The 13565-nt window shown below is 41.7% G+C and overlaps 1 protein-coding gene across 4 annotated transcripts in view; it reads left to right on the top strand.

Moving 5' to 3' along the window:
* The window catches only part of LOC115128524 (collagen alpha-1(XXII) chain-like), a 77718-nt gene that overhangs the window by 38963 nt on the left and 25190 nt on the right, over positions 1-13565 (top strand). For 3 of the 4 annotated variants that reach the window (XM_029658426.2, XM_029658425.2, XM_029658428.2), the window contains 11 exons: positions 2326-2379; positions 2586-2639; positions 2737-2790; positions 5564-5617; positions 5752-5796; positions 7608-7661; positions 7786-7839; positions 8537-8572; positions 8764-8793; positions 9088-9141; positions 9305-9358. In XM_029658426.2, coding sequence (XP_029514286.1) covers positions 2326-2379; positions 2586-2639; positions 2737-2790; positions 5564-5617; positions 5752-5796; positions 7608-7661; positions 7786-7839; positions 8537-8572; positions 8764-8793; positions 9088-9141; positions 9305-9358 — 543 coding nt within the window. The remainder of the gene's footprint in view (positions 1-2325; positions 2380-2585; positions 2640-2736; positions 2791-5563; positions 5618-5751; positions 5797-7607; positions 7662-7785; positions 7840-8536; positions 8573-8763; positions 8794-9087; positions 9142-9304; positions 9359-13565) is intronic. The other variant, XM_029658427.2, reaches the window with a different exon arrangement.

The raw sequence follows: 13565 nt of genomic DNA, 5'->3' as shown, positions 1-13565 counted from the left end.
ATGTAGGCAGTGTAACTTCCTGCTTTGATATCCAGAGTGTTAGGACTTGGAAATATTAGGTTCCGACACCAAGATCAGGTTAACAGTCTCAACGTCATAGAATCACATTCCAGCCATGTCGACTCACAACACAAGCAGCCGCCCTTAGCTTAAAAAAGATGCATGCCTGAATCCTGGCAATTTATTCATTTGCAGACATGGTGTGGTGGTGGAATTCCAGGGCGAGTTGGAGATGAACAGCCACCAAACACGTGGTGTTTTCTGCTTCTGAACTATCTATTAATCTATCTCTATCTGCAAAACCCATAGAAATATCATGACTATTCTATTTCATTCTATTTCTGGAAAATCCATGTTTCTACCCTAGGGTTTTTGCAATTCCGTTTGTGTCAACTTTTTAAGCAGACTGCAAAACTTAGTACACCCACAGGCGGGGTCAGAATTGACATGCTGGCACATTGACTGTAAGTGGTAAAAGTGAATTCATCCCTTTTCATGCTCTGATTGCTACTATAGAAAATACACTGACTATACAAAACATTAAGAACAGCTGCACTTTCCATGACATAGTCTAACCAGGTGAATCCATGTGAAAGCTATGATCCCTTAGTGATGTCACTCAATAAATCCACTTCAATCAGTGTCGATGAAAGGGAAGAGCAGTGGTGGAAAAAGTACTCAATTGTCGTACTTGAATAAAAGTAACCTTAATAGAAAATGACTCAAGTAAAAGTGAAAGTCACCCAGTAAATACTGATTTAGTAAAAGTCTAAAAGCATGTGGTTTTAAATATACTGAAGTATCAAAAGTGAAAGTACAAATTATTTCAAATTTCTTTTATTGGATCGCCAGGGGCCAACTCTAACACTCAGACATAAATTACAAATGAAGCATTTATGTTTAGTGTTTCTACCAGATCAGAGGCAGTAGGGATGAGCAGGGATGTTCTCTTGATAAGTGCGGGAATTGGACCATTTTCCTGTCCTGCTAAGCATTCAAAATGTAATGATTACTTTTGGGTATCAGCAAAATGTATGGAGTAAAAAGTACATTATTTTCTTTAGGAATGTAGTGAAGTAAAAGCAAAAGTTGTCAAAAATATAAGTAGTTAAGTACAGATACCCACCCAAAAATTACTTAAGTAGTACATTAAAGTATTTTTTACTTACAGTAAGTACTTTCCACCACTGGGGAGGAGAAAAAGAAGGATGTTTAAGCCCTGAGACAATTGAGACATGGATTGTGTATGTGTGCTTTCAAAGGGTGAATGGACAAGACAAAATATTTAAGTGCCTTTAAACAGGGCATGATAGTAGGTACCAAGCACACAGGTTTGTGCCAAGACCTGCAAAGCTGCTGGATTTTTCACGCTCAACAGTTTCCCATGTGTATCAAGAATGGTTCACCACCCAAAGGACATCCAACCAACTTGATAACATGATACAACTGTGGGAAGCATTGGAGTCAACATAGGCCAGCATCCAATGAATGTCCTAATGAATTGAGGCTGTTCTGAGGGCCAAAAGGAGAGGGTGCCTCAATATTAGGAAGGTGTTCCTAATGTTTGGTATACTCAACAGACTAGACTAGACAATTGTACAAAAGCAATTTAAACTATTTTGTGTAACATGTATTTTCATTATAGGCGGTTGTATGAAGACGTTTGGTTGAATTGTTTCTCTCTTTTGATGAAGAATGCGTCAAAGTGGTACAAGCTCTGAGAGTAATGAAAGGGTACATTGGTTTATGAAGTGAAGTCTCTGGTGGTTGAAGGCTTATGGGCACTATGTAATTAAACACTCATATGTTTTTTTGGTTTCTTCTAATTCTTTGGAGGGATTCCTTGGCGCAAAGAATGACATCAGAGCCCAAACCAAAACTAGGATGTTGAAAGGCTATAGAGCATTTTAAAAGCAATTATTCGTTGAGATTGAGGTTGGGGTTGAGTTTGCCCCGTGTGTATGAACTGACCTCTGCGTGGAGAACACTGCTGGTCTTGGAGAACCGGACTGCACCGCTGTTAACATAGTTTGGCCCCCAACGCCATTGCTCAAAAGTTGAATCTGTTCTAGCTGTTTGCCCTTGCTTGTTTACGTAGTGTGTGCATTCTTTATGTGAATAACTCTCTGTTTTGTCCCGAAGTCTGTTTTTATGTGTTTATTGTGTACTACATGTTCTAACAGTAATCTACTAATCCCTGTTCAGGAAATGAACCCGACCATGTTGTCTCACAGCACCTCGTCGCTGTCTGCATCTGTTGTTACACTATTACGCCTACGCATCACCGGTGTCAAGCCACTCTAACCTCCTCTCCTCTCTCTACAGGGGGATCCCGGGAGCCAGGGGACATCCGGTGACAAAGGATCCAAAGGGGAGAAGGTGAGATGATCCTAAAGAGTTGTGATACGGATGCTTTTCCCCTGTTCTGTACCTCTCATGACATGTCTGTCACAGAGGTGCTTCATTAAATGGTGAGGCGAGTATCTCTTCTGCTGCTTGTCTGCAAGCAAACTCTACATTTGGACACATACAGTAGACAACAATAATAGACTTTTTAGATGATTTTGTTTTAAAACTACTTCCAGGGAACCAGTGGAGCGGCAGGTCTTGCTGGGAAAGATGGATCTAAAGGAGAAAGAGTATGAGACAACCACCTTACAATAAGATTATCCTACAATAAGTTATGATGTAAACATTTCTGATTAACTTCTGGATGTTTCTGCTTTATTGTGACAGGGTGATTCTGGGCTGGCAGGTGATCAGGGATTTCCTGGACCTCTGGGACCAAAGGTGGGTGATCCTTCTAGTTCTCTTTGTTGATTCCATATAGGTGTCGGACAGTATACAATAGGTAATGTACTCTCATGACTACATGCAATCTGCTCTTTGCAAACCCTTGTCTTGTGTTTGGATTTGTGGCAGGTTAAGTTAGATTTGTGACAGGTTTGGTTAGAGTTTAAAGTTAAGAGTTTTATTTGGCTTTGTCTACTCTGATATCAAAGACAGCCTTGTTCTTTGTGTTCTGTGTCTTGGTGGGCGTTTGACATTTGATAGACAATTACCTCTATGCTTGCTATTGATTTACACTGACTTGGTTGGCTGACTTCCTTTGTCTGAGGCAGCTGGAGAGGGAGGGAGAGAAGGGTGAGAGAAAGCAAGTGGGGGAGGAGAGAGAGGAAAGAGAGGGAGGGGAAGAGGGGTGAGAGAGAGTGGTTAGGTTTGGCCAATGTGCTGTGTGACCACTCTGTCCCAGACTCCCAGCCAAAAAGAAGGTCTCAGCTCAGACTAGCATGGACAAGAGCCCCCTGTTGACAGACCTTTGGAAATGTAATGTTTTTTAGACTGTACACCAGGGAAATGAGTCATTTATATCAAACAAAATCCTGAACATAGCATGTCCTTGTAACTGTGAATTCCTTGATGATACTAATACTTTTGTATTGTGGTGAGTTTACTCACTACCTACAGTACCAGTCAAAAGTTTGGACACACCTACTCAATCAAGGGTTTTTCCTTATTTTTTAAACTGTTTTCTACATTGTGGAAAAATAGAGAAGACATCAAAACTATGAAATGACACATTGAATTATATAGGAAGCAAAAAAGTGTTAAACAAATCTAAATATATTTGAGATTCTTCAAAGTAGCCACCCTTTGCCTTTTTTAATTTGTACATTTATTTAACTGGGCAAGTCAGTTAAGAACAAATTATTATTTACAATGACCAAACCTGGACCAATTGTGCACCGCCCTATTGGACTCCCAATCACAGCCAGGTGTGATACAGCCTGGATTCGACCCAGGGACTGTAGTGATGCCTCTTGCACTGAGATGCAGTGCCTCAGAACCCTGCGCCACACTTGAGCCCTTGATGACAGCATTGCACACTCTTGGCATTCTCTCAACCAGCTTCACCTGGAATTATTTCCAACAGTCTTCAAGGAGTTCCCACATATGCTGAGCACTTGTTGGTTGCTATTCCTTCACTCTGCGGTCCAACTCTTCCCAAACCATCTCAATTGGGTTGAGGTCAGGTGATTGTGGAGGTCAAGTCATCTGATGTAGCACTCCATCACTCTCATTCTTGGTCAAATAGCCCTTACACAGCCTGGAGGTGTGTTGGGCCACTGTCCTGTTGAAAAACAAATGATAGTCCCACTAAGTGCAAACATGATGGGATGGAGTATCGCTGCAGAATGCTGTGGTAGATATGCTGATTAATTGTGCCTTGAATTCTAAATGAATCACTTACAGTGTCACCAGCAAAGCACCCCCACACCATCACTCCTCCTCCTCCATGCTTCACAGTGGGAACCACATATGCGGAGATCATCAGTTCACCTATTCTGTGTCACACAGCAGTTGGAACCAAAAATGTGGATTCATCAGACCAAAGGACAGATTTCCACCGGTCTAATGTCCATTGCTCGTCTTTCTTGGCACAAGCAAGTATCTTCTTATTATTGGTGTCCTTTAGTAGTGGCTTCTTTGCAGCAATTGACCATGAAGGCCTGATTCACACAGTTTCCTCTGAACAGTTGATGTTGCAATGTGTCTGTTACTTGAACCGTGAAGCATTTAATTGGGCTGCAATTTTTGAGGATGGTAACTCTAATGAACTTATTCTCTGCAGCAGAGATAACTCTGGGTCTTCCTTTCCAGGCTCATGAGAGCCTGTTTCATCATAGCACTTGACTCCACTTGAAGAAACTTTCAATGTTCTTGATATTTTACGCATTGACTGACCTTCATGTCTTAAAGTATTGATGAACTGTCATTTCTCTTTGCTTATTTGAGCTCTTCTTGCCATAATATGGACGTGGACTATTACCAAATAGGGCTGTTCTTTATACCAACCCTACCTCGTTACAACACAACTGATTGGCTCAAATGAATTAAGAATGAAAGAAATTACACAAGTTAACTTTTAACAAGGCACACATGTTAATTGAAATGCATTCCAGGTGACTACCTCATGAAGCTGGTTGCGAGAATTCCAAGAGTGTGCAAAGCTGTCAAAAAGGCAAAGGGTATTTACTTTGAAGAATCTCAAATATAAAATATATTTTGATTATCACTTTTTTGGTTACTACATGATTCCATATGTGTTATTTCCTAGTTTTGATGTCTTCACTATTATTCTACAAAACCATTGAATGAGTAGGTGTGTCCAAACTTTTGACTGTTACTGTACTTCCTAGCTAAACCCATTGCTCTTCAGGGAGCCTAGCATAGGCCATTGGTGGCTTTCCATTGCACTTTGACTCTCCCACATTTGGCTCAGTCAGAACAGAGGTCAGGGGTCAGGGTTCCCCAAGAGGGTCACAATGCTAACCGGTGTTGTTGCTGTTCTGGGTGTTAATTGGCCTCTACAGAATCCATATTCCTCAAAGTTATCTTATCAAGTTAGACACAGCAAAATGTTGTTGTTTTTTCACACATTTTAATCTCTCTCCCCTCATGTGACCTAACGGGCAATATTACTGCTCAACTTGAAATTATCGGGTAATAACATTGCATCTGTTATCCATCAATATAATGTCTGGTCCTTTGGTTCCTACAGGGAATTCAAGGAGACTCAGGACTTCCTGGTTTATCTGGACCCAGAGGCGTCGGTGTGAGTAGAAGTTACAGTAAAAAAAATAGCACATATATTTAAGCCAAAGAAATGAATGCTTTTGTCTCAGACAAACCTATGTTTTCTAAAAGAGTCTTTGGATGTGACTGTATGTCTGTGTTGTAATATGTTAGGGTGAAAAAGGTTTGAAAGGAGATAAAGGATCTGCAGGATTACGGGTAAGTGTTATTACATGTCCTATATTTGATTCACATGATCGTCAAGTGTCATAGGTCATCACAAGCATGACTGGTTAAGAAATCAAATATAACTGCATGTACAGAGTTGAGAATAGAAAGCTCCAGCAGGTTTGGTTAACTTTAAAAATAGCAGACACACCTAGCTGGAATGTGCAAATGTGAGTATACCAATTCCATGCGGGTATACCAATTCCCTGCAGGTATACCAATTTAAATAAAGGTAATTAAATGTTTAACAATTGACAGAATTTTTTCCTATTTAAGGGTTAAGTCCATCGTTTCTGAGAAGGAATATAGACCTCCATCTCAGAAGGGAGTAATGGTGCAGACAGATGTGAACTGGCTTCCCTGATGCACTCTCCACACTTCCTGTCCTGGGCTTGAGGGGGCGGATCCTAATACACTCATTCAAGGATAGCGGCCCACAGTACTGTGTGTCAATGCCTCCTTTAAGGGTCCCTGAAATATAGACTTTCACTGCTGCGGATGGCCATTGACTAGGATGTAACACACTCCCTCAATCCCTCAGAGTGATTGCGGCCTGTGATTATAATGATTATACTGACGTAGCACCCAAAATGCAGCAGTCTATATGATTCCTGGCCTACTGGGCTTCACACAGTATGTCAAGTGGGTCGTTGAGGTCTATGATTGTTATTAGGCTTTTGAGACACAGACTGTCCTCGGCGTTGGGTGATGATGTGAGATGATAGGATTTAGACGTGCTGGTCAGTGTCATAGAGATAGATCGGATTTAAGGGAGAAGGGTTTTATTTACATGATGGGTTGTATGAAATGAACTGCCAACCGAGATGAAAACGGTAACACCTACAGTACATAAGGACTTCATTACACACTCATAAGCCATGTATACCTGTACCGCATCCGTTGGTCGTTGACATACTGTGCATCTCTGTCTGCACATAAAGTTAAGAATAATAAACGGTGTACAGTACTGTCTATATATTTAGCACATGGCTTTTCCCCACCAACGCTGACCCAAAGCCATGCAGCAGGTTTGAAAAACATACCAGCATGAAGCAGGATCTGACAACTCAACAGTGGGGTCCTGTAGGAATACGATGATGATGATGGTGGCTATGTTTTCTGTGTTTCTGAGCTGTCGTGTTAAAGCCATCAGTCAGCCAGTCATTCTGTTTTCGGAGAGAATGGACGTCTGGAGAAGCGTTTACTTCTCTGGAGGTGACTGAGGAACTGGTGGTTCAGAACAGGAAGTGGTGGTCCAGAATAGGAAGTGGTCGTTAGGAGAGGCTTCTGGTGGTCAGGGGTATCCATGTTGTTGGCAGATGGAAGAGTCACCAAGCCTGACAGACACGTGAGACATGTGTGATGTAGTCAGTACTAGCTACCTGCTGATATTGACAATTTAAAAATATATATATTTAACTAGGTAAGTCAGTTAAGAACAAATTCTTATTTTATAATGACTGCCTACCCCGGCCAAATCTTCCCATAGCCCGGACAATGCTGGGCCAATTGTGTGTCGCTCTATGGGACTCCCAATCACGGCCAGTTGTGATACAGTCTAGGATCGAACCAGGGTCTGTAGTAACACCTCTAGCACTGAGATGCAGTGCCTTAGACCGCTACACCACTCGGGAGCCCTGATGTTCTTTTGAAACAAAACGGCCTTGGATAGAATGCAGAACAGCTGGGAAGCTGTGGCAAGGTTATTGTTAGTCATAGCAGGCTACTTTTGAATCTCATTTCTTATGTACCTAGAAGACCCTTTCTATTTTCCATTGAACACGGTTCCTTGATCCTTACAGGGTGACAAAGGTATTGATGGATTCCCTGGAAAACCTGGTGTTCCTGGAAAAGATGTGAGTTATCGTTTTCTGATAATGTTTTGCAGGGAGCATCCCAATGTTTACATGAGAGAAAGATCCTTTCGCTGGTAGTCTATGTCTCGTTTCTGAAAGCTGTTTGTTTGGATTCGCTGTCTAGGGTTTGGGAGGACTGACTGGCGCACCTGGAGCCGCTGGCCTGAAAGGGGAAAAGGTCTTCTCTCTATTAAACACCGTACAACAACACGTGATCATGAACAACACAACATGTGAATTGGAGCAAAACTTTCCTCAAAGAACAATCAAGAAAACACATCAAACATGAGGTGATGTGCTATGCATCATTTTAGGATTGATAAGACGACACTCTTATCCAGAGTGACTCGCAATCAGTGCATTAGCAGGTAAAACAACCACATAATATCACAATCATTGCAGGTAAACCTTTAAAAAATAGACTTTATCTGTAAAAGCCTTAGTCAGACTGAACTGTTAAGTTTGTGTCTGTGTTCCAGACATTCCTCTGTTTTCCCTCTTTTTAACCATCGAAGGCAGCCCACTCATCTATCTGTCTTGATAACACTTGTCTGACTATAATACACACACACACACACACACACACACACACACACACACACACACACACACACACACACACACACACACACACACACACACACACTCTTGTACAGCTAACTTTGTGGGGACACACAATTCCACACACACACACCTCAAGCACTGTATGAAAAGTTAAACTTAACACTGCATCCCGGAAACTACTATTTCCCTTGTCATTGAAATGATTAACGTCTCTGTGTCATCTGAAATATTACCCCATAAACCACACAGACGATTTAAAGAGACAACTTTCGAAAGTGTTTAATTTCCTTGGTGGTTTCACTGTCTTGCAGGGAGAGACGGGCCCTGCTGGAATGCCTGGGGATATGGTGAGTTCCTAAACATAGTATGCAGTATAGTTTAATGTCAGGTACTGTATACTCCACTAGCATGGATGCCAAGTGCCAACCTGATACAACAACATAGAGTGATAGTAAAAAAACACATTTAAAATTTGATGTAGATGACTGTTTGTTAGTCCTGTTTAGAAGTGCTTTAAACCGCACCTTTATTTTGGCAGGTTCAAAGAGATGGCTTGAAAGGAGAGGCTGTGAGTACAAGGATATAGTCATTTTATTTTCCTATTTTTTTGTTCAGTATTTTGAGCATGGGTTTGTATCTTTAACACTATTGCCAAGTCTCCATCTGTAGTCATACAGTGTTTCAAGTAAGGTCATGATGTTTTTACACTAGAAAGTACAGAGGTTGAGTTACTACACAATAATGGCTACAGTAACATGGACAGTATAACGTTCCTATGACGTACAGTATATTGTTACTAAGTGACGACTGTCTCACCTGGACTATGACTCCGTTATGTCTTGTTGTCTGTTCTATGTTCCAGGGACCGCCAGGACCTCGTGGCCCTCCAGGACCTGATGGTCCCCCTGGACCCCCTGTAAGGAACCACAATTTATTACTTCCTCTGTAGACCCCACCTTCATATTTGACCCAATTACATGTCTCTGTATAGATAACAGATAAATGCAAAAAGGCCCAGTAGCTCTGGAGTTTTATCAGTCAGAGCTGAAGTAGAAAATGACAAGCGCTTTTCCCCCCAGGGTGCAACTGGTCAACTTGGTTTACCTGGCGAACCTGGAGAGTTTGGCCAAAGGGTAAGAGTCTTATATTTGTTAAAGGATTTACAGTACATGCCTTTGATTACAGTAGTACTGTAGGCCTGAATCTGACTTCACTGGTACTTTAGTCATAAGATGTTTAGGAGTGGCACAAACAGTAGGTTTCTTCCCATGCTCACAAAACCACAGTTAACTTTTTCTGTATGGCACTCAAAGGTTTCTTTTTTTCTCTCGGTACCAAAGCACTGTAGTCATAGTGACTGGATGTTGACGGCACACAGTCATCTGTATTACAGCAGTACAAAGCCATTGGACTGCTGTTGGATTCCCCCTCTTGTTTTCTACAGGGACAGTTTAGGAAGTCAACTGTGTCACGGAAACAGGGATGAGCTGTTGGACTGCTGTTGGATTCCTCCTCTTGTTTTCTACAGGGACAGTTTAGGAAGTCAACTGTCTCACGGAAACAGGGATGAGCTGTTGGACTGTTGTTGGATTCCTCCTCTTGTTTTCTACAGGGACAGTTTAGGAAGTCAACTGTCTCACGGAAACAGGGATGAGCTGTTGGACTGCTGTTGGATTCCTCCTCTTGTTTTCTACAGGGACAGTTTAGGAAGTCAACTGTCTCACGGAAACAGGGATGAGCTGTTGGACTGCTGTTGGATTCCTCCTCTTGTTTTCTACAGGGACAGTTTAGGAAGTCAACTGTATCACGGAAACAGGGATGGTGCAAAATATTTAAGAACCATAAAATCCATGTTGATATCCTAAAAGTAAATAAAGTTATATTCTATTCTAGGCAAGCAAATCCCCATGATAACATTAAACCATCATTTTCTGTATTGCCGTTGTCGATTTGGTCTTTTTGGCATATATCTCTGGATATACCTAATGGGTTCATGAGCAGCTGGCGACTCTCATGCCTCCTGTTGTGGTGGAACTGCCTACAGTGCATTCAGAAAGTATTCAGACCCCTTAACTTTTTCCACATTCTGTTACGTTACTATCACATTTGAAGGTAAGACCCAGGGGCAGACAATGTCAAAGTAACAAAAGTTGATTAATTCGAACACAGGCAGGCAAAGGTACAGGATGGCAGACAGGCTCAGGGTCAGGGCAGGCAGAGGTTGGTAATCCAGAGTAGTGGGGCAAAGGTACCGGACGGCAGGCAGGCTCGGGGCAGAAAACATTAATATAGACAAGACAGGAGTGGAAAAGTGGAAAACGCTAGTAGGTTTGAGGAACAAAACTAACTGGCAACAGACAAACAGAGAACACAGGTATAAATACACAGGGGATAATGGGGAAGATGGGCGACACCTGGAGGGTTGTGGAGACAATCACAAAGACAGGTGAAACAGATCAGGGTGTGACAGTTACAAAGATATTCTAAAATTGATAAAATGATTGTTTTCCCTCATCAATTTACACACAATACACCATAACGATAAAGGAAACAGAGTTTAAAAAAAATCTTAGTGAATTTATTACAAATAAAAAATAGAAATATCACATTTACATAAGTATGTCTGACTTTTTACACAGTACTTTGTTGAAGCACCTTACAGCCCTGAGTCTTCTTGGATATGACGCTACAAGCTTGGCACACCTGCATATGGGGAGTTTCTCCCATTCTTCTCTGCTGATCCTCTCTCGCTGCCCAGCTATCTTTAGGTCTCTCCAGAGATGCTCGTTCAGGTTCAAGTCCAGGCTCTGGCTGGGCCACTCAAGGACATTCAGAGACTTGTTCCGAAGTCACTCCTGCATTGTCTTGGCTGTGTGCTTAGGGTCGTTGTCCTGTTGGAAGGTGAAACTTTGACTCAGTCTGAGGTCCTGAGCGCTCTGGAGCAGGTTTTCATCAAGGAACTCTCTGTACTTTACTCCGTTCATCTTTCCCTCGATCCTGACTGGTCTCCCAGTCCCTGCTGCTGAAAAACATCCCACCCTTCTTCACCGTATGGATGTTGGCAGGTTTCCTCCAGACATGACGCTTGGCATTCAGGCCAAAGAGTTCAATCTTGGTTTCATCAGACCAGAGAATCTTGTTTGTTCATGGTCTGAGAGTCTTTAGGTGCCTTTTAGCAAACTCCAAGAAGGCTGTCATGTGCCTTTTATTGAGGAGTGGCTTCTGTCTGGCCACTCTACCATAAAAGCATGATTGGTGGAGTGTTGCAGAGATGGTTGTCCCATCTCCATAGAGGAACTCTAGAGCTCTGTCAGAGTGACCATCAGGTTCTTGGTCACCTCCCTGACCAAGGCCCTTCTCCCCTGATTGGGTGGCCAGCTCTAGTAAGAGTCTTGGTGGTTCCAAACTTCTTCCATTTAAGAATGATGGAGGCCACTGTGTTCTTGGGGACCTTCAATGCTGCAGACATTTTTTTGGTAGCCTTCCCCAGATCTGTGCCTCGACACAATCATGTCTCGGAGATATACGGACAATTTCCTTGACCTCATGGCTTGGTTTTTGCTCTGACATGAACTGTCAACTGTGGGACCTTAATTAGACAGGTGTGCCTTTCCAAACCATGTCCAACCAATTGAATTTACCACAGGGGGACTCCAATCTAGTTGAAGAAACATCTGAAGGATGATCAATAGAAACAGGATGCACGTGATCTCTATTTCAAGTCTCATAGGAAAGGGTATGACTACTTATGTAAATAAGGTATTTTTTATATATATATATCTTTTTACATTTGCAAACATTTCTAAAAACCAGTTTTCTCTCTGTCATTATGGGGTATTGTGTGTTGATTGATGAGGGATAAAACATTGTTCAATCCATTTTAGAATAAGGCTGTAACATAACAAAATGTGGAAAAATTCAAGGGGTCTGAGTACTTTCCGACGGTGCTGTATATACTCCTGTACCTTCAATATTTGAAACCTTTCAACAGTCACATTCCCCTACAGTATTTACATTCTAGTCATTTAGCAGACTATTATCAGATCGACTTACAACGAGTAGTAGATCCACCGCCTCAGACCTGTCAACACTCTACAGCAGGATGAAACGGAGACAGGAAGCCTTGCTCTGATAGCAGTGACTACCCCGCAAGCTGGGAACAATCCCAGGATGTTAGCTAACATTCCTATTAAGGTCTAGTTAGGGTTTTATCTAACATTACGATGATAACATCGCAGAAAATATAATGCTGTTTTTCCAGAAAGTGTTTAAAATGAAATATCCTTGGAATGTTCTCCTAACGTTCACTAAAATGTTGTCCACAACATCTGTATCAACCACCACAGAACATTCCTTTAAGGTTCTTATTACCAGGTAAAGTAATAACAAAATGTGTTCTGGGAACATTCTTCCAACGTCAGGCGAATGGACAGATTCTGTCTTATTAGAACTTTTAGGGCAACCTAATAAATGTTCTGGGAACGTTCACAGAACCAACTTTGGTTTGGTGGGTAATCTGACTGAGCCAGACCTCCTGTAGGGAGCAGTAGGATGTTACGTCAGCTGGAGTTGATTTATTTCTATGAGCTCATAATATAAACTACAACGTGGAAGTTACTGTTTACTAGACCTTTAATCATGTCAGCATATGAAACAGCCGTTTACACCAGTTTTTAGTCATTTTCCTTCCGCTCTCCAATTTACTTAAAACTCTATTTCTTTATTTCCCCATGGGCTTCACCTGAATACCCCTAGTGGCTGGAGTGCAACTGTATTAAGCCCCTTACATTTAGATAGAAAACATCTCATTCCATCAACTGTGCACGAACTATGACAAAAGGAGCTCAATCGGTCACTGTATGTGTGGAGGAATACCCTCGCCATAGGACTTTGATGGTTACACATTTAGAAAATTACATGACAGGTTTCTCATATGAACGTGGTGTTGACACTGTATTTATTATGAAGGCATCACCGTACCTCCGTAGTATTTACATTTTTTCTGTTATTTAGCAGACGCACAATTATCCAGAGTGACTTTTTTGTATTTTTTATTTCACCTTTATTTAACCAGGTAGGTTAGTTGAGAACAAGTTCTAATTTACAACTGCGACATGGACAAGATAAAGCAAATCAGTGCGACACAGACAACAACACAGAGATACACATGGGATTAACAAACGTACAGTCAGTAACACAATAGAAAAATCTGTATACAGTGTGTGCGAATGAAGTAAGGAGGTAAGGCAATAAATAGGCCAATAGTGGCGAGGTAATTACAATTTAGCAATTTACACTGGAGTGATGTATGTGCAGATGAGGATGTGCAAGTAGAAATAC

The sequence above is a fragment of the Oncorhynchus nerka genome, linkage group LG4 (genome assembly GCF_034236695.1).
Source record: "Oncorhynchus nerka isolate Pitt River linkage group LG4, Oner_Uvic_2.0, whole genome shotgun sequence".
Classification (NCBI taxonomy): Eukaryota; Metazoa; Chordata; class Actinopteri; order Salmoniformes; family Salmonidae; genus Oncorhynchus; species Oncorhynchus nerka.
Note: the sequence above shows the minus strand (reverse complement) of the source record. Positions and strands in the feature narration are given on the sequence as shown.